Below are 20,931 nucleotides of genomic sequence, written 5' to 3'. Positions count from 1 at the left end.
CAAAAAAGCACAATTTGCATTGGATTTGCGCACGATATCATGAATTTGAGCTGTTTTGGGGTTGACATGCATATGCAAAACATTATGTAACATCAGAACGGTGTAACGGGACATCGCAAATTTAGTCTCAAAATATGCGGGAGACTTCAATGAAAAAAGCCGTAGGGCAAAATCTTTGCGCATTGCGAAATCGTGGCGCGAAACGTCAAGGGGGGAGGTCAATTTGACCCCCCCAGTTAGAATAGGGTTAAAGAGTGCATGATGCATATTGCATACAGTGACAGTTGATGAGGAAAAGGTGCTCATTTTTTCCTTGTCTCTCTCCAAACAGACTGACTCAGTGACCAACCGGGTAGCTGGCTTCATCTGCAAGAATGTCCTCTCGGGACACAGCAGCTGCGTCACGAGCATGTTCCTTGTCGGACGGGAGCACGGATTCCGTACCACCTTCCTGGTGAGGGCGATAGTCATCTAGACCTCATCACAGTTTGGGGCAACCAAACATATTATTTTAAATATGGCAGATGTGGGGAGAGCAAATATACATGGCAGCCACATTGTCATGACAAATGGAATAGCCTTTCCTTTGGCGTACCATGGGGGCTTTGTTTCCGGGATAAGATGGTTTGGATTTGGACAGGACAACACTTGACTGATTTCCTGACAATCAATGCAAAGAATGTGATTTTTACCCAAATTTAAGTTGCAAGATCTTGTCACACCAGCAGTATTATGTCAACTTTTTTGAAGGGATGAGAAAGTGCAGTACTTATTTAGAAAAAAAAAATGCATAAAAGACGATTAAAGGGATTTCCACATTCTGTTTTACGATTTGAATTTTTTGAAATGCATCAAAAGAGAATTGCTCTTTCAGAAAATATAACCCCCCCCCCCTTTTTCCTCACTTTAAAAAAATTTTTAGCCCTCACAAAATCAGGTCATGCGACTGTTGGTTTTGTGATACAAGGTCACGTGAAGAGTGAAGTGACAATGAATTGAAAGCTATTTGCATAATTCAAATGATGCTGATTCAGAAGTAATATTCACCTATGTGACTTGCTGAATTTCATTGGTTGTCTTTGTAACCACTTTTGCCTTCCAAGGAAATGTCTAAAACAAGCACTCTTGAATGCGTAATTTGTTTCTTTAGAACCGGGAGGCATGTTTGTTTCTTTTTATCCACCTTTTTTTCACACATTTGTGAGACTGAATTCAGCACAATATAAAGAAGAAGAAGAAGAAGACCAGAAATATGAAACAGGCTAAGTGTCTGTGTTGTGTGATGCAAATCTTGACAAATATAGAATGTTTTTGATAAATTGATTCTTATTGTGTTTTTCTGTGTATTAGGTAACCTCAGGCTGGGACAGAAGAATATGCATCTGGGATTTAGAATCAGGAAAGTAAGTATTGTCAATAACCTCTGAAGAAAGCCACAGAACAAGAACAAAATGATCATTACCATCCAAACTTTGCCACAGAATAGACAACAGAAGTCAAAATGGGCCAAAAAAGAAAAACAGAAGAAGAAGATGACAAAGAAGAAGAACATGACAAAGAAGAAGAAGAAGAAGAGAAGAAGAAAAGGAAAAAGAATAGAGAGTGAACACTTATGTAGTACCAGGAGGGGGAAAAATATCAGAAAGTGAAGTACACTTGTAGTTAGATAAGAGAGAGAGAAAACAAACAAACAAACAAACAAACAAACTATTTTTCAACTACATTGAGTTTTCAAGAATGTGTCTCGCAAGCATTGATACTAGCAACGCTGCACACTAACGCTGGTACGACGGTCCCTGACCATAAAAATCATTGTTGAACCAGTAACTTTTTCGTGAATGGACCAGTTAATAAAGGAAAAACTGGGCACCTTAAATGGTCCGACGGACAGGTCTGACCAGTAGAAAAATGGGTTATTGTGCAGCCTCATTCTAAGGATGTTTTGTTGCCATTATTTCCTTATTCCAGATAGTCCTACTCAAGAAATGCATGACAAACGGCAATGATGAAATTAATTAACATATTTCATATGAATAATGATCTGCAGCTGAACATTGCCTTTTTTGTTGTGTTACATGCATAATAAGTTTCTTTGTAATATATCTTTCCCCATGAGGAATATAATTTTGGTAAATTATAAGGGATGTAGTCATGATACACAAAACAATCATCTATAATCATATGATTATGATGATGAAGAAGATAGCGGTAACGATATTTGAGGATGATTATAGTAATATGATAGTAATATAATGATGAAAGCTGTTATTATGGTTTGTGATAATGTTGTATGCACAGTAAAAGCTCAGCGGTCCAGCAGTCACAGGAATCCATTTGGTGCAATGCTGCCAAGTCTTCCTGACTTTTTGAGGGCTTCCTGAAAACAGCATCATCTCTTCTTGCCTCAATAAGAGAAATTCATTTAGAAATCTCCCCTATTCAGGAATCATTTTGCCCATTGAGATGCATGCATGGCACAAGCATCTCCCTGATTGCTGTTTAGATCTTCCTGCTCTTAATGGGTGAATGTTGGCAGTACGTTTTTATCATACGTCTTCTGTACTCTTGCCCTCTCATCGCAGACTGGTGGATCGCTTCAGGAATGTGTCTGAGGATGGCTTTGACATTGAGGAACTGGCGTGTGATGGGATCATTATTGACATGGATTATAGCCACAGACGGTAAGGAACGTAATCTTCCTTAATGTGAGAGCTATACCTTTAACATGTGTAAGCTGATTATATTTTATGTTTTGTTGTTGTTTGTTGTTCATAATTTCGTAATGCTGTAAAGGTTGGGATTTTTTTTTTTTCTTTGAAAGTTTTTATTATTATAGGGTGAATTCTGGAAAGATGATATTTGATCTTTCCTAAAAAATTATGGAATTTGTGCATTGGTGAGCTTGTTGAGCATTTGAAGCAGAGAAATACATTGTACATCATCCAAAATCAGACACAATCAGAAACATTTGAAACAATGAAATAATGAGTCCAACATGGATAGTCTATCTTTATGTACATGCCCACTATTTTTTTTTTCCCCTCATCGCTGGTACTGAAACAATGAAAAATGTATATGCATATTCATGCTGAAAAGGGCAATTTTTCAATCAATTTCAGCAGTTTCCTGTTTTTTCGGATATTTGGTCACAGAGAGACGATTACATTTCCATTCTTATATCACGTGTATTCTTCATCAGTGATGTAATCACTACCAATGCAACCTTCGTGCATGTCATGTGCTTAATTTGCATTTGGTTCCAGCGCTTTGTATCACCTGTCAAAATATTCTGATATTTGTATCCTCCCTCGCCACACCCAGGAATGAGTTTGCCTGTGCCTCTGGAGACAAGATGGCGTACATTCGTCACTTTAGCGAGAAGGGTCACGAGATGACCCTGAGGAACACGCTGCAAGGTCACGAGGGCGAGGTCACGCAGGTCAAGTGGAGCGACTTTGGTGACAATTGGATCACAGCGTCGGAAGACGGAACTATCAGACTGTGGGTGAGTTGTCACACTGCGTCTCCCATGCCCTTGTAGCGTATCTGGGCAATTTATGGTTTAGGGTTAGCTTTAGGGTTAGAGTTGGGGTTAGGATTAGGTTCAGGATTTAGAATTAGGGTTTGGGTCAGGGGAATGGTCTGGAGTAATTGCCCAGGGGGTAATTGCCCTAGATCCCCCTTATAGTTTCAGGAAACTTTGACAAACTTTTTGTTACCCATCTGCTTCATCTCTACTAGTTAGTGTGCAATGCAGTTTTCAATATACTGCTCAGATAGTGCAGAAATCATATGTGGTGTCACATGTTTAGTATCAAGAAAAGATCATGTGGCTTTGATGACTTTAACCGAGATATCATTTCATATTCATGGCAATTGCCTACCCCTCCCCTCCCCCCCCAAAAAAAAAAAGAGAAAAAAAGAAAGAAAAGAAGAAGTAATAATAACAATTATGGTAATGAAATGAAAACGCTCTGAATTGCAAAAATAAAATTCCACCATATATGAAGGCAACAGGTCTTGCAAACAGCATTTAGAATTCTTGTTCCTGTCCCTCCTTGTCTTACCTCAGAGTGGAGATGGGATGTCCTGTGAACAGGTCATCAACGCCCACGGCCCAGTGTCAGCCATCTGTCTGGACAATGTCTCAGAGTGCATCGTGGCAGGAGTCCACAGTGTCATCAAGTGAGTCTCAAGCTTTTGTCATCTACCTTGTCTTATGTTGTTTCTTCTTCTGCTTCTTTGTTTTCTGTTGTTTCAGTGTTATGTAAGGTCTGCCTTAACCCGTTGAGGAAGGTTTGATTTTGCTACAACACGCATTTCCCATACAGACACCTGCCCGAGTATACTCGGGACTCGTCCTCGTCGGGTGAAGCAATCAAACTTGTCCAGAGCAACACCCAGAAACATCCCCTCTAACTCTCATGAAGGATTTTTCTTTGTTTGGTTGTTATTACTCTTGTTGATGTGTATGTGTGTTCCCCCTTTTCACAGAAATCGAGTGCAATTTTAATCCGTTACGGACAAGCTAATTTTCATAAAACACGGCTTTCCCATAGACACCTGCCTGAGTATTGTCATTAATTGTTTTCAACGAGTTAATAGTCTGATATGTCAAAGTCCAGTTGCATGAAAATGGATATTTGTGTTATTACAGTTTTTGCGTAATGATTTTTGTAAAGATTACAAGTGATATGTTTGTGAGTATTAAAAATGATGATGTTCATTTAGGGTAGCCTTTTACTTGTCCCTTTAAGTGATGAAGATACAATGAGCTTTTTCATGGCTAACGACTAAAGGCCCCCGCACATTATACAACTTTCAGTCACATGACTGGCCGACTTTGGATCTGAAATAGATTATAATATCCTCAGAATAATCACACTCTTGTTTATTTCAGATCCAAAGTCAGTCTTGCTACTGAAAGTCATAAAGTGTGCAGTAGCCTTTACAAGAAATCTCAATTTCATTGCTGCTGGTAACTGAGAATGTCATCGTCATCTCATGTTTTATCATTTTGATTTCAGTTGTAGTTTTCATACATAGAGAGAATGACATGCAGCTCTTAACCTGTTGAAGACGGCTTGATTTTGCTACTACACGCACTTTCCATAGACACCTGCCCGAGTATACGCGGGACTCATCCTCAACGGGTTAAAAAACAAATTATATAGTACCACATAATTGCTACCATTATCATTATGGCACGACAAAGATAATTGAGCTACAACTTAAACACCAATCCCCCACCCCTGTAAATTGCTTGAATGTCTTCACTCTCATCACATTTATCCATGCATGATTGACAGAGTGTACAACCCAAAGAAGAACAAGTTGTTGCAGACGAACTATGGGCACACTGACTCCATCAGATGCATCATACACGTACCAGAGAGGAACCAGGTGAGACCTACAACTGTATATACCTGTTATCACTGTTCTAGCTGGTGTCATTTGTATGTCATCGCAGACAATACTGTAAAACGAGGAATTTTCGCGCGCACTTTAATTTTGCGAATTTCGCGAGTGCCAAGATTCGCGAAATTAAAATGCACGCGAAAGTTCTTGTTTACACTATATGCATTAAACGCCAGTGGCACTTCGTGAAAATTTCATGCCACGGAAAAGGCTGTCAGCTCCAATTCGCGAAAATTTCATGCCGCGAATATATCATGTTTTACAGTTTTCGTGTACATTAGTAGATCTGATATAAGATTACTAAATGTATGTGATAATTTCTTCTTGCTTGTACAGTGTACATCGAAAGATGTACCAAACACATTTTGTAGTTGAATAGGTGATGAGGAATCTAAGTGAGTCACGAGAATTTTTTTTTTTCAATTTGTGTGTACAATATATTACATAATCCATACAAAATTAGCTTAGTCCTGGGTTGTTTAGTGGTAGAAATTGCCATCTGACATGGTAACCTTTTAAAGATCTTGATAGGTTAAGCATAAAACACATTTACATATATCTCCTTTTCACCGGTAAAAGATATTTTGATATGAAGGGGGGGGGGGGGGAATGGAAAACAAAAAAGGAATGTAATTTTAACACATTTCTTTCCAGACGAAAGGAAAGGAGACATTGCACCATCTTTGCAGTAATGTGTATAAAATAAGAGAAGCTGTGTTCAATCAGTGTTCTGTTTAATTACTGAAATGCCATTTTATGTCTGTACATACAGGTACGTATGTATGTGTTTGTGTGTGTGTTGGGGGAGTGGATGGCTTGGATGTATTAATAATTCTGAGGTTTCTTGATAACAGTCAAGTATCCTTGTAAAGCAACAAGCTAATTTTTTTGCTCCATTTGTTCACTTTTCTCCACAGTACATCTCAGGCTCGTGGGATGGGACGCTGCGGGTGTGGAATGCCTACCGGGTGGCTACTCGGAGGAAGCGACTGGCTCGCATGGAGGAGAAGAGAGAGAGTGTGGCCAACCTTCACAACACCAACCAGCCAAACTATCTGGTGGATGAGGAGGACGGCTAGAAAAGGGATGCGAGATTCACACGATGCTGCTACAGCCTGTCAGTGACTCTCTGCAACATCTCCTTCCCCAAAGATGAGAAGAAGCAATCTTTCTCTGTGTAGCCAAGGAAACCGATTCCTGTGTTGCATTTGCCCCATGAAAAGAGTTCTTCTGCACACAATATTATGTGCTATAAGAATTTCCACGGAGTCACTGTCTGGGTACAGACTAGTCTGAAATGTGGTGTATAGTCAATACAGTACAACAAACTTTCAGGGGAGGGGGGGGGTGCAAAGATACACCCCACAAGGCTATAACTAACCCCTTCTACCCCTGTACTGTGTATAGGTCCCCACAGGTACTTCTGATTATACCTGATCACTATCATACGTTGTGTTGGACCAAAACCCAACCAAAACAAGCAAACCTGCCACTTTGATACACAGGAAGGAAAATTGCGAGAAAAAACTTCCGGAAGGAGACGAACAGCATAGACCAAAGCAACCAGAAGTGTACTTGAAAATTTGAAATTTTTTGTGTGCATTTTCATGGACTATTGCATATCACACTATATGCACCCTTGTATTAGCCCTCTTTTACTGGACAACAGAGAACATTTTCAGAACTGACTCCAAACACCTTGAGAAAATGATTTTTATGCTGTCCTACTGCTTTTGAGTATAGTATGATAAAGGAATCACACCGTGATTTTCTGTGTACATTTTGCACTTGGTAGTTTCTTGCAAACCTTGTATGTGCATTTTCTTGGATTTTTCTTTTTTTTTTCTATTTAACCTGTTTTTTTTTTTGTCTTGAATTTGGTGCTTAACACAAACTTTCATCTTATTTTATAGAAATGATGCTATTTTTGCTTTCTATGCGCCATTTCTGATGCTTGCTGACATCAAAAAAGAAAAAAAAATTCTTTCTAGGTTGTTGTTCATAAAACTGTAAATGCTGTCCATTTTCCAGGATTCTTTCTTTTGGACCAGCAAGGCTAGGACATAATGAAATGGCAATGAAAAAGAAAAGAGAAGAAAATAAAATAAAGTAAAAAACAAACAAACAAAAAACAAAACAAAACAAAACAGCTGCAAGCATATTGACACAACAACTGATAAATAACCTTGTAAGGATCTGAAGACACTATTTTCAGATACTGTTTGAACAAAAGTAGATCTTCTAGTTGTTGTTTTCTTTTTTGAAATTGTTTGGTCTTTTGCTTTTTATATTTTATTCTTTTCCTTTGAAATGTGATATGTCAAGATTATTTTAGTACACCATTTGCTCCTTTGTTTGCCTAGATTGTGTAGCTGTCCATTGAACCATTTTACTCTACTGCATAAAGCTGGTGTCTGCATAAATGTAAGCTTAACCAGCCACACAACTGCTGAATTTTGTATCGTTAGCCAGGGGTGGGAGAGCACTTGCAGAAGTGAAGTCTGAAAAAAGAGTAAATGAAACTTAAAGAAAAAACAAAGAAAAAAAAAAGAAGTTTGAAATGTATTTAAATATGGACTAGTTAATGAATTTGAATTGTGAATTTAACAAAAGAAAAAAATAAGTGTTAGACTGAAAATTGGGTTCTGGGCAGAGTAAAAAAGTCTGAAATCAGACTAGACTCTAAACTCTCACATCCCCGATTAGCTGTCATGCTATTGCAATGCTGCCGGGTTGATCCCTTGTTCTGTCTGATCTATGAATTGCTAACCATTTATACCATAATCAGCTTATTTCATTATATATCAGTATTGCTTGTACAGTAAAAATGATTCAACTCAAAATGTTGGAATATGAATAGAGCTTCCAGTTACTCAGATTCATACACTATGTATGTTGATACATGTACGTACCTCTGTATGTGCTGTGCCCATACAATACATGTACATTGATTATTTTGTATGACTATGTATGTGTACAATGGTTGTATTATCTGGAGCAAAGAATGGTGTAGCTGCAGCTACTTGTACATGCATGTTCCTAAGTGAAACTTATACAGTTCGACCTCCATTATCCAGCCTCCTTTTATCCGGAAAACTGACACTTTTCAGGATGCGTTCACGCAGTGAAGGACTTTTTTTTTTCATCCAAAAATGGAGAAAAAAAATGTGATTCTAAACTCAATTAAATTTTGTACAAAATTCACATGATTTACCTACAATATTCCCACCAGAACTAAACATAACTTCACACCACATTATTATCATAAAAGTAAGCAGTCATGATCTATAAATTCACCATAAGAACACGAATGGAAAACTTGTCAGTAAATCATGGCGCAGTCGAGCTGCCAGTGCACTGGGACGGCAGCTTGGACGACAGCTATAATTACATTAGCATTGTGTCTCCCATATCTGGCCAATTCGCTTCTCCGGATGAGCTCCAGTCTCCGACATGGCCGGATAATCAAGGTCGAACTGTATTACAAAGACAGTTTATATCAATCACCATTCTTTTTTCTTTTTTTTTGCCTCAAGCTAAATTGTAACCATCGTCTGTATGACTAAGGATATCTTCTACACATACAGTTCAGCCAGCGATCAAGTTCCCCCTCGATCGCGATCACGGGCGATCAGTGATCGCATACGCGATCAATTGATTGTATGCAATTCGGCATACAATCAATTGATTGCGACATATCGCGTATGCGATCACTGATCGCCCGTGATCGTGATCTAGGGGGAACTTGATCGCTGGCTGAACTGTACATTAATTTCACAGTATATCATTCTTTCTTACTTTCTTTCTTTTTCATCAAGAAAACACACCACTGCTCTTTCCCATCATTTTCATCACACTACATAGATGTGAATGTATTATCATAGAGAAGACATTTTATCTTACTGCTGCGTGTAATTCTAAAGAAATGGTAACTTGAATGGAGATGTTTTAGGTGCAGATTTTTTTGTCTCGTGTTTTTCTGAAGCAAGTATAATCTGTACCACATACCTCATATGGGGCAAGAAACACCACCTAGGCCTATTTCACCGCACATTTTTTTTTTTCCACTTCTGCAGTAAAAGTAGATTTAAGTACAGTGTACAATGATATGTTATCTCATTTCAATATGAATGAACATGAAGTGTTTGCATTATCTGTATTCTCTGTATAGCAACTCTTTTATCACCTTGCCAAAGTATCTCATTTATGGCACTCAAGTGTTCTGGTGGAGGGATTCTTCATCTGTTATCTGTGTGTGACTGTCTCTTTAATCTGTAGGTTTCAAATAAAATTGAAATGAATAATAAGGTGTCTTGCTGAAAGTATATTTTGTGACATATCATATCCCAGGATACAATGTACAATATATTAAATGTTTAGGACAGGTATGGATTGTATTTATAGTGTGGCAGTATTGAATTTGAGTACTACCTGAAACTTATGAACTATATATCTGTAGAATGTTTTACTCAGAGTAATTGTCTATGAAAGATGTTGTATTATGGTCCCTTGCATTCCTACTATCTAATGCAAACATGCAAAATAAATTCTGTTTGAAATACAATTGCATTCATCAGTATATCTGTTGATGGTGTGTTATTTTAACTCCACATATAGACAAAGAAACAAACATACAAGCATCTTTTAGAGTCCTCTATAGAGATTAGTATTGAATGACAGAAGCAAATCAAAAATGTTATCAAGAATGTAAATTTCCTTGATTCTGCTCAGTGTAGATATTCATTGTTTATATTTTAATATACACTTGTACATCTGCCTCTAAATGCTGGTAGAAACTAATCCTCCAAACAAAGTCAAGAAGACAAATACTATGGGCACCTTCCATTTTAGTCTTTACAGCCAAAATTTCCATGAATAATAATGTGTGAGTGGTGTTGGTGTAATCATTATGAGACCAAGGAGCTATTGTGTAATAGCTCCTTGATGAGACCAAGTTTTATGATTACCCTCTTCTCATGCATGCATTTTAAAAGAGGCCATATTGGGACTCTGGCAATTACAGCTTTCGTTTTCTTTCGAAAACGTTCATTTCACCCAGAAATACTGGTGTAAGGAATGACCTACATGTACTTTATATGCCACATATATTTTGCGAGGTTTTCATTTTCGTAAATTTCAGAAGTCGGATGCTATTCGAGGATTTAACTACAGAGGAAAAATGTTAACTCTGATCCCACCATGAATGTGAAATGCAAGCAGACATTTCTCTGCAGATTACTCGTGCTCCACTAGCGCAAATTCAACCACTCACAAATTTGTCGAAAAGTCCTGTCTTGAGAAAAAATATGAAGAGTTTGTTTGCAAAAACCGATAAGTCCATATTTGCCAAATGGAGATATTTGTGATTAAAGGTCAAGAAAAATAAAGAGAATAATAAGAACATTTTTGCTTCTTTTGACCATAACTTCAAACATGTACCTTTGTATGTAGTGACCAATATATCATTAAAAAGGTATTATTTTGTACTTAGAGACCGTACTTCAAAATCTTCAAAAATGGACTTATCGTTTTTTGCAAACAAACTCTTCATATATACTCGCTAAATATAATATATGGTGTAAACAGTATTCAATGATTTCCTAAAACATTATGACAAAACCATGATGAAACCAACGTGAAACATTTTTTTTTTTTTTTTCTTGTCACAAAACCAGTGAACATTTATTCAGCATTGCAAGCATGGCCCATGTTCCAACTCATTCACAGCAAAGTAAATGGTACAAAGGTGACATGAACAGTTGAATTTCCTCAGGAATAATCTCCCTCATAACAATCATTTCAACGTGTACATTTTTGCTGCACACCCTGTAGTTTTCCAAGCATGCTAAAAGATGATGCAAGGGAACCCCCCCCCCCCCCCCCCCACCCCCAGTTTTGGTTTCACTCTCCTCAACAATTATTGGTTAAAACTTTTTGTAGTCTGAGCAGCTGCCATTGCATAGACAGTAAACATGTTGTCATCTGATGACATGGGAACAGCATTAATCTTACTGGAACACACCACTTTCAAGATGACGCAAAACAGCCATCCAGCTTTGCGTACATGTTGGAAATTGGGTGCACTACTACACTTGAGATAACTGATCCATGCACTTTTGGTTGACTGTATAGGCTATATTTTTTCCAGCATACTAAACAGTTGTGAAGATTTGCCACTTTGCAGAATGAATAACATCGTCAGAAGAGGTAGCTTGCTACACATTTGGTTAACAAATTTCAATCAAATGCTGTGTCTTGTAAGAACACTGGACGGCTCATACATGTACAACGTGTATAAACTGACATCTCCAAAATATGGTGGCAGATATTGTATGAATCAACACACTCCCCTGCATGTTGAAACTGTTCATCTTCCAATGCACTATAAAAAAAAGCACTGTGCTCAAAGGTAAGGTAGTTCACACATCTGTTATGGACGGAAACCAAGTACTTTACATTTATAGTAAACTTTTATGTATGTACAGCCAAGTAATAACACATTTGAATTCAATATTACACTGCACAAGTCAAATTTATTCTGATTTGCTTTGGGTTTATGCTTGTCCTACGTTCAACAATTGCATATTTCTCAAGTTGGAATGCTCTCACAGATACATTCATACACAAATTTACATACATTGTATAATGCTGTATGTACACAAAAATTGACATACACTTGTTACATTGAAAGATGATAATGATCCATATTTACAATATGTCTCCCCATTCTATGCATGCACACAAGATTACTATACAATTCAATGAATAATATACACATGTACAGTATACTGGACATTGGAAGTTTGACAGTCAGTTTATCACATATATCACATATATGGTGTATACATGTAGTGGAATATAAAAGAAAGGTTTATTTATATCTAAGAGGTGTGTAAAATGCAATGAAACACCAAACAATACCTACATGATGCACGCGTGTATTATGATTCAGTTGACAAATCATACGTTGTATGCTTTTATGGAGGGAACCAAGTGTAGGTTACCAGAAGAAAAAAAAAAGCGGGGGAAGTCATTAACAGAAAAGGTCACTGTCATGGTCATCCTTTTTCTATTTTCTAGAGGAAAAACTCTGCAGTCTGTTATCCTCATTGCAATTATTATACCTATTAAGCATACGTTTTAAAGCACTGACTTCACACATTTCTAAAATGGATGGTAAAAATGTTACATGCATTATATTGAGCTTCATATCAAGTCATGCAAAGTTGGGAAGATTCCAGACCATTTCAAAAACAAAGCAAATAATGACAAACCCTACAATGCATATCAAAATTCACTCAAGCTCAGAGCTGGCACACATTTTTATGATAACATTTTTGATTAGTTGAACTTGTATTGAACAAAATAATTACAGACGCTGAGGATTTCTAATTAAGAAACTGTACAGGATTCTTGTCCACTTCAGCAATAGTAATAAAACCATAAATTCTCATATACAATCTGAAGAAAATATATACATATTCATTGAGAAATTGGATTAACATTATAGTTATACAAAAGATTACCTGTCAATGCATTTGATTTAGTAGGCAGGGTCGTCCTTGTTGAAGATGCTTCCAGAGGCTTGGCTGATCGTCAGTTGTCCGCTCCTCCTCCCCTGCCGACTCTCCCTTTCTTGGCCACTCTCCTGTCCCTGGCTGCTCTGTCTACCATGGCTAGCAGCTGACTTGGCCTCCTCCGCTCGCTTCTTGCTGCTCTCATCGTCACTGTCCTGCCCAGTGATCGTGGCGATGGCCTGCTCAAAGAAGTTTAGGGATTCCTTGGAGCCGTGGTGATCCTTCTTGTCCCCCTTAGGGGAGCCTGGTGACCCACTACGGTGCTCGGAATCATCAGAGGACGTCCTCTCCTTCCCCTTATCATCATCACTTTCCTTCTTGGATTTAACAGATGATGCGGACCTGACGGATCTTCTGCTGCCACTACTACCAGGTCTTCCAGATTTCCTGGAACCTGCATCACTGGGCGGCCTTGGCACAAGGTCTTTGGACTCCTTGCCGCTCGGGGAAGTTTTCCCATTGGACCTGCTTGATTCTGCAGAGGATGCACGGTCCTTATCTGGGTCTGGCTTGGTACGGGATCTTGTTGAGGCACCACTCCCACCTCTCTTTGAGCCTTTGTCGGATCCATAGATCCCTTCAGCTGCCTTGAAGCTCTTCTTGGATGCAGTATCTTCATCCTTCGACTTTTGTGATAATTTCTTAGACTGAAGACTTGTTCTTGACCCCATGGGGCTCTTCCCTTCCTTGATATTGTCAGTGGCTTTACTCCCAGTGGCATATGGAGAGTTCCTGTCCGACTCAGTAGGGCTGGCCTTGCCATTTACATGGCTCTGCCTTGATTGAGCACTGCCATGTGACTCGGCACTATGATGTGACTTCACACTGTGATGTGACTTCACACTCTGCCTTGACTCTGCACTCTTGCGAGATTCTTTATCATAGTCATCATCGCCTTCGTCGTCTGCCTCTTTCTCCTTCTGGACATCTTCATCCTCGTCCACATCTTTTCGATCATCCCCATTCTGCAAAGAAGCACTGGACGCCCTTGAGTCTGAGTGGTGTGAGCTCCTGGTGGAAGAACGTTCTGAGGCAGCCTCGAACCCATCGTCATAGTCACCTTCATCCCCTGCATCATTGTTTGCATTTTCATTGTCGGCTTCCTCCTCATCCTCCTCATAAGGATATGCATTCTGATTATCGTTGAGAGCACCAGCCAGGTTGCGGTAGTCGAAAGTCGACTTCAGGTGCCGTTTCCTCTCAATCTCCACGGACCTTGCTGTCAGGAGCAGCTCGGCCGCTTCCTCCTCCTCCTCATCTATCTTCCCCGTTCCGTCTCCTCCAGCACCATCCTCCATCTCCTCGGCAACCGCCTCCTGCTTCAGAGGTTGTTTTGGCTTCTCCTCCTCTTCTTCCACTTCCTCGATGGTGACCCTCTTCTCCGAACGGACAGACTGCCTGCTGTTGGTCGGACGACTCACCGCCGAGTGACGGGATCCCGAGCTTATCCTCAAGCCTGTCGCACTGCCTGGTTTGCTACCAAGGGATCGTCTGGATGCCTGGGAGGGTGGTCCTCTCTCGCTACCGCCTTCCTCGTTGGCGATGCTTGCCTTGGTCTCCTCCAGTGTTCTGGTAGAGGGCGGCATTGATGGCTGAGGCCACTTCCTCGTTTCATTCTCTGGTGCCTCTGCAAGATCCAAGACAACCAAAGATTAATAGAAATATGCCACATTCTATATTAAGACACAGCATGCAGAACATATCAACGTTGGCACAGAATATATCCTAAAAAGTGTCGGTTGAGAAGCAATGAAACAATACTGAAAAGCCAGCATCCCTGAGAAAACAGCAAAAAAAAAAAAGCAAACCAACGACTAAACAACAACAAAGCATACTGAAATAAAATCAACAGATCAACCACGGGTAGATTCTTTTGTGTTGGCTGAAATTACAGTATACATACCAGAACACCACTGATTGGAGGTGTACAAAAAGAAGAATCCCTTGACATTTTACTTTTTCTAAAGTTAGCCACAGGGCAATCATACTGTGCCTCAAACTCACCTGGATCGAGAATGAGGGCAGCTCCAGACATGGTCCACTGCTCAACAGGAAGGGGGCAGGTTAGGTCCAGGGTGAATGCACACACCTGTTTTTGGAAAAGAGAGGAGGGCGTATGTCATGGAATGTCACAATTCATAACATAATACCAGTCTGACTGGTAATCCATGAATTGGATGGTAAATTCTAATTTTACAGGCAAAGAAAACTTCAGCTGATATATATTTCTTGTTTTAGAAAACCAGCTACATTTGTCATGATGTTTCGATCCTGCCAAATTTGTGATGTACTTAACCATGCGGACTAGCAAAATTACAGAAATGTTATCCACACCATATCTTCTTTTCATTAGTAACTTGTGCAATCCTCTCACAAATATGATACAGTCAGACCATTAAGTTATGTTACTCCCGCACGCACTGCGCACGGGGCTGCTTCGTGCGGCTGCGTGCGGTTTCGCACGGGTGCGTGCGGCTCCGTGCCATTTCGTACGGCCTCGTGCGGGTGCGTGCGCTTCTGTACGCCCCCGTGCGACCCCGTGCGACCTCGTGCGCCTCCGTGCGGCTGCGTGCCAGTCAGTGCGACTCCGTGCGGCTGCGTGCCACCGTCGAGTGCGGACCATCTGGCACGCTACCGTGCGAGGTGTTGGCACGGTACCGTGCGTAGTGTTGGCACGCTACCGTGCGAGTCCGTGCGAATCCAGCATCCTGCCAGTCCCGCCCCGATACGGGACTCTTATCTTTTTTTCACTCTCTCATACGCCCTCATTGGCGGTAGCGCGAAGTCTTCTCGATCGTGAATGCTAAGCGTATGAGAGGAAGAGATTGAAAAGAACAAAAAACTTCTGCCATATGTCTTGTTTCTCGCTTTATTGCAGCGTATGTCATTGTCGAAGTATAAATGCTATGATAAATGTTGGTAACAACCACATGAGAACTTGCACATTCGATTCCCAACAACCATTAAATCATTAGGGTCCGCAAAAAAAGGTTACATAATACATACGAAGCACCTCATTATAATGTATTCGATGGACCGGTGCAGAAAAAACTGGCTGTCTGTAATCGGCCTTTGAACATCTCTATTATGCTCATAATCCCCGACTTTTCAGATGGCGGCTACGAGCGCGTCCAGGGATGTTTTTGTATCAACATTCTGACTATTCATGGGGTACAATGTAACCTGATACTCTGGCCACCTGGTCTATTCAAAGTATTCTTACGTAATACACGCGCGTAATTATGTTAGGCTGTGTTTCACCATGATGAATATATAGGACCCCATAGTAGCAATATCGGCTCTTGCGTTGTATGAATGCTATACAGGGATCCTCCATTTGGTTCTTTGGCCAAGTAGATTCTTTTAACGATCTTATAAGCAGACTGTCACTCATAAGTATGACAGAAAAAAAAACAACTTCAAGCAACATCGAAGTTGAGTTTCGCGAACTAATCTTCCATTTGAGTTGGTTTCTCGGTTTTGTTTCAACAATTTTATAATGTTGACAAAAGCTGATGGGATGTTCAATATTCAAATAAATCATTGCACCTTTCTCGCAATCTTTGACAACTAATGATGACTAAACCTGTGAAATCCACGATTTATTTATTTATTTATCTATTTTTTTTTTATAGAGACGTTTTCTTTTTGAATTTATCTATCATGACTGCCTCCAGATTTCGACCATAATTATATGACTTAGGTTTCCATGGGATCAATAAAGGAGATCAACGAGCGCATTTGTAGGTTTGATGTCGGGTTTAATGTTGCAAAGTTTATGTGCAATCACGATTCACTTACAACCCTATATATACCGTAATGTCGGGATGAGATATTGTTCACTACACAACAAGTGAGATTAAATCTTACACAGTGATATGATATATATGATAAAAGTCATCAGCAAACGGGATAGATTATTGTTTTGTCTATGTGTGTGTGTGTGTGAGACATGAGAAAGGGAGGAGAATATATGTATATATATATATATATATATATATATATATATTCACTTACAAGTATATAATTTTATAAAACACATGTTCAAGTCAGTTGACGGAACATTTATAAGCTCTTTCGGTCTGCGTATGAAACATCGGAGTCTATGCGATAAGAAGAAAGATTGAGAGATAGAGAGAAAAAATAAAATAGGCTGGTCTTCTTAATTTTGTTCGATGAATGGTAATCTGAACACACTTTTGCAAACGAAATGAAATATTATACACGGCTAGGTTTGCCTATAATCTGCGTTATGGTGATATCTTATTAGATTATACATAATAATACGGGCAAAGTATCTTGGATAAGTGATCGCCACCATCGATGAGGATATTCAATCTAGACGACTAATTGAAGATGATGAGAATGAAGAAGACATAGTGGATAGCTGGAAAGGAAAGTACTCGTAATGTGATGCAACGAGATAAAAATGAAGGAGCACGAATCGAGGCAAATGTATTACAAAGGAGGACAAAATGGCATATTCGAGTGTTCAAAATGGTTTATCATTATGCAAAGATTTCATAGTCATTTTTTTTTCTCTGTGTGTGTGTGTGTGTACGTTTGTTTTCTAATTTTACAGTTATGTAATTCAAACTCGTCGACAAAATAAAAGAAAAAAAAAAGATAGCGCCATGAATATGTTCATAATTCAATCTCAGTTTCCTCTCACTATATCCTATCACTTCAAAAAACTATTCAAATTAGAATGCCCATAGACAATTCAAATTCGTCTCCATGTGAGAGAGCGTCTTTTCAAGCAGGGTCGCAGGTGACCATTCCCGAATTCGACGCAGAAGTTTATTCAATTTAGCAACAACAACAACAACAAAAAAAAAAAAAAAAAAAGGCTGGCCATCGCGTATGTTCCAGCAGCTGTAGAAGAAGCCGACATGATCATAGAAGTATGACAAGCACAAGCCACACAGGTTTGAAGGCCTAAAATTATCACATCACTTGAGAAAATAAGGAAAAGGCAATATTTTTGTTGAAATAAACAACATTTCTCCTGGCATTCTTCAATCTCTCATAACAGACGGCTAATTTTGCTGAATTGTTCTTCTCTTATGTCATGAGTGTAAATCAATATTTGTTTCATAGTTTATACAGTACCAGTCATCCCCCGATAAAAGACAAGAAAGAAATGAAGAACTAATCTCATTCAATAAGCATAATGTATAAAGTAAATGAGCATTTGCTGCAATCGTTTATGAATACGAAAATGCTGCAATGTGCATGAGTTCGCGAAGTCTAATGGAATGAAAAAATGTAGTCCTACCTAAATGCATATATGATATATATATATATATATATATATATATATATATATATATATATATATGTTACACACACACACACACACACACACACACACACACACACACACACACACATATATATATATATATATATATATATATATATATATGTTACGCTGGCACAATAAGTGAATAAACCACTTCAATAGCAGCATGAAAACATTTGATTTCATCGATACACATGAGATAAGACAAGAACACTTCATGCTTTTATTGCCCGAAATACCTTGCTCCTAATAGTCCATGGGCCAAGACCCGAAAAATGGGTTGTTGGTACCATCTGAGGTGGCAAAACATTTTTGGTGTCAGTTTGTTTGTCGGGCATAGATATGCTTATCAAGCTATGATAGCATTTCCAAATGAGTAGCTTAGTCATAATAAATGAATTTTTAACCAATTTGGTCTCGTTTTTATATCCCTATACTTCTGAATCGAAACTAAACCGCTATACAAAGAAGAGCACTGCCTTCTGTATGTCCCACTGATCTCCCCTCTAACAGAGGGGAGATCAGTGGTATGTCCACAGGTGTTCTGTTGTAAACGCGGTGCGCTTAGTCTTTATTCAAGGCAGCGAAGGGAATATCCAAAGGGTTATGATGTCCACAGCTGTCACGCGGTGCGCTTAGTCTTTATCTAGACCAATGTACCGTTATCATATCTAAAGTTCCTCATAAAGGGATTATCTATACTGTTTTTATACTACCCTATCAACAAATACATCAGTTTAAACAAAAATCACTCTGTTCATTTACAATATCATTCATTATAATGTATCGTAGTGTATCGGTACATTGTTTTTGCATTATCTTATATTGTTGGAGGGAAATAAAGCGACATTGGCGTGGTATCAGCGTTTTCACCGTAGCGTTTTCGCGGGAAAATGATAAATAATTGAAAGATACGGTAAAATTCACGAGGAATTGCTTTTGTTGTTGTTGTTGTTTTTAGATAAAAGGATATACACTGTATCATACGCTTTGGATATTCCCTTCGCCGTCTAGAATAAAGACTAAGCGCTGTGGACATCATAACCTTTGGATATTCCCTTCGCTGCCTTGAATAAAGACTAAGCGCACCGCGTTTACAATAGAACACCTGTGAACCAGAGCTACCAAGTCTCATGCATTCTGCGTGAGACTCAAGCATTTAGGGTCTGTCTCACGATCTCACGCATGGCACCCATTTTTCTCACGCATCTGGTGAAGTCTGCAATTTGGGCCAAAAATAAGGAGCATCTAGCTCAAAGGATTAAAGTGATAGTTGCAATTGAAGGTATATTTCCCTTTTGCCTTTCAAAATTAGTAAAAAAGAGTCACTAAAGTATGCACCAGATCGCATCATTAAGAGCTAATAATTCAAAAAAGCTCCCTACCATGGGAGGGGGACACCCTCCTCGTTCGCGTGCGCATGCGCGCGAACGCCGAGACGCCGAGTCATAAAAATCTCACTCATAAACCTTTTGAACTTGGCATCTCTGGTGAACATACCATAGAGCTGCATTTTACAGCTCTATGTGGAACATACAGAAGACAGTGCTCTTCTTTGTATAGCGGTTACTTTCGATTCAGAAGTATAGGGATATAACGAGACCAAATTGGTTAAAAATTCATTTACTATGACTAAGCTACTCATTTGGAAATGCTATCATAGCTTGATAAGCACATCTATGCCCGTCAAACAAAATGACACCAAAAGGGTTTTGCCACCTCAGATGGTACCAATATCTGGCCTGGCCCATGGACTATAAACAAAGTGTTCAATTGAAGCGATGGGTTATCACAGGTCCATCTCTCACAAAATTGAATCACCCTTCGCAAATTTGGAGCGCTTTCTACGAAGCCAAATGCATTCTATGGACCGGTGCAGAAAAAAAGAGACCGTCTGTAATCGGCCTTTGAACTTCTCTATTATGCTCATAATCCCCGACTTTTCTACGAGGGCGTCCAGGAATGTCTTTATATCAACATCCTGTCTATTCAATGAGGTACAATGTAACCTGATACTCTGGCCACCTGGTCTATTCAAAGTATTCTTTCGTAAAACATTCGCATATATTAGACTGTGTTTCACCATGATGAATATTATTATAGGACCCTATAAAGGCAATAACCATCGGCTCTTGCGTTGCATGAATGTTATACAGAATATTTGGTTTGTTGGCCAAGTAGATTATTTGAACGACCTTTAAATGACATAATCAGACTGTCATTCATAAGTATGAGAGAAAGGAAAAAAAAAAAACTTCAAGCAACATCGAAGTTGAGTTTCGCAGACCAATCTTTCATTTTAGTTTATTTCTCGGTTTAGTTTCAGCAATTATCCCTTTCATAATGTTGACAAGAGCCTGATGGGATTTTTAATATTCAAATAAATCATTGCATCTTTCTTGCTTTCTTTGACAACTTATGATAACTAAATCTGAAAAATCCATGCCATTGCGGTACCTGTCATCCACACAGAAGTTTCTTTTTTTTTGTATAAGAAGTTTGCTTTCTGGAATTATCCATTATGTCTGCCTACAGATATGACTTAAGGCTTCCATGGGATAAATAAAAGAGATCAACGAGCACATTATAGTGATTCAACAGTAGGGGGTTAAATGCTGCCAATTGTATGTA

At 39.0% G+C, this 20,931-nt stretch overlaps 1 protein-coding gene across 1 annotated transcript in view; it reads left to right on the top strand.

The window, feature by feature from the left end:
• LOC140230101 (uncharacterized) overlaps positions 1–7,137 on the top strand; it is a 43,526-nt gene extending 36,389 nt beyond the window's left edge. Inside the window, exons 14-20 of the mRNA XM_072310305.1 lie at positions 332–454; positions 1,351–1,403; positions 2,583–2,681; positions 3,322–3,505; positions 4,073–4,185; positions 5,310–5,403; positions 6,336–7,137. Coding sequence (XP_072166406.1) covers positions 332–454; positions 1,351–1,403; positions 2,583–2,681; positions 3,322–3,505; positions 4,073–4,185; positions 5,310–5,403; positions 6,336–6,497 — 828 coding nt within the window. The 3' untranslated portion in view covers positions 6,498–7,137. The remainder of the gene's footprint in view (positions 1–331; positions 455–1,350; positions 1,404–2,582; positions 2,682–3,321; positions 3,506–4,072; positions 4,186–5,309; positions 5,404–6,335) is intronic.
• The last annotated feature ends 13,794 nt before the right edge of the window (positions 7,138–20,931 follow it).

The sequence above is a fragment of the Diadema setosum genome, chromosome 6, assembly GCF_964275005.1.
Source record: "Diadema setosum chromosome 6, eeDiaSeto1, whole genome shotgun sequence".
Taxonomy (NCBI): domain Eukaryota; kingdom Metazoa; phylum Echinodermata; class Echinoidea; order Diadematoida; family Diadematidae; genus Diadema; species Diadema setosum.
Note: the sequence above shows the minus strand (reverse complement) of the source record. Positions and strands in the feature narration are given on the sequence as shown.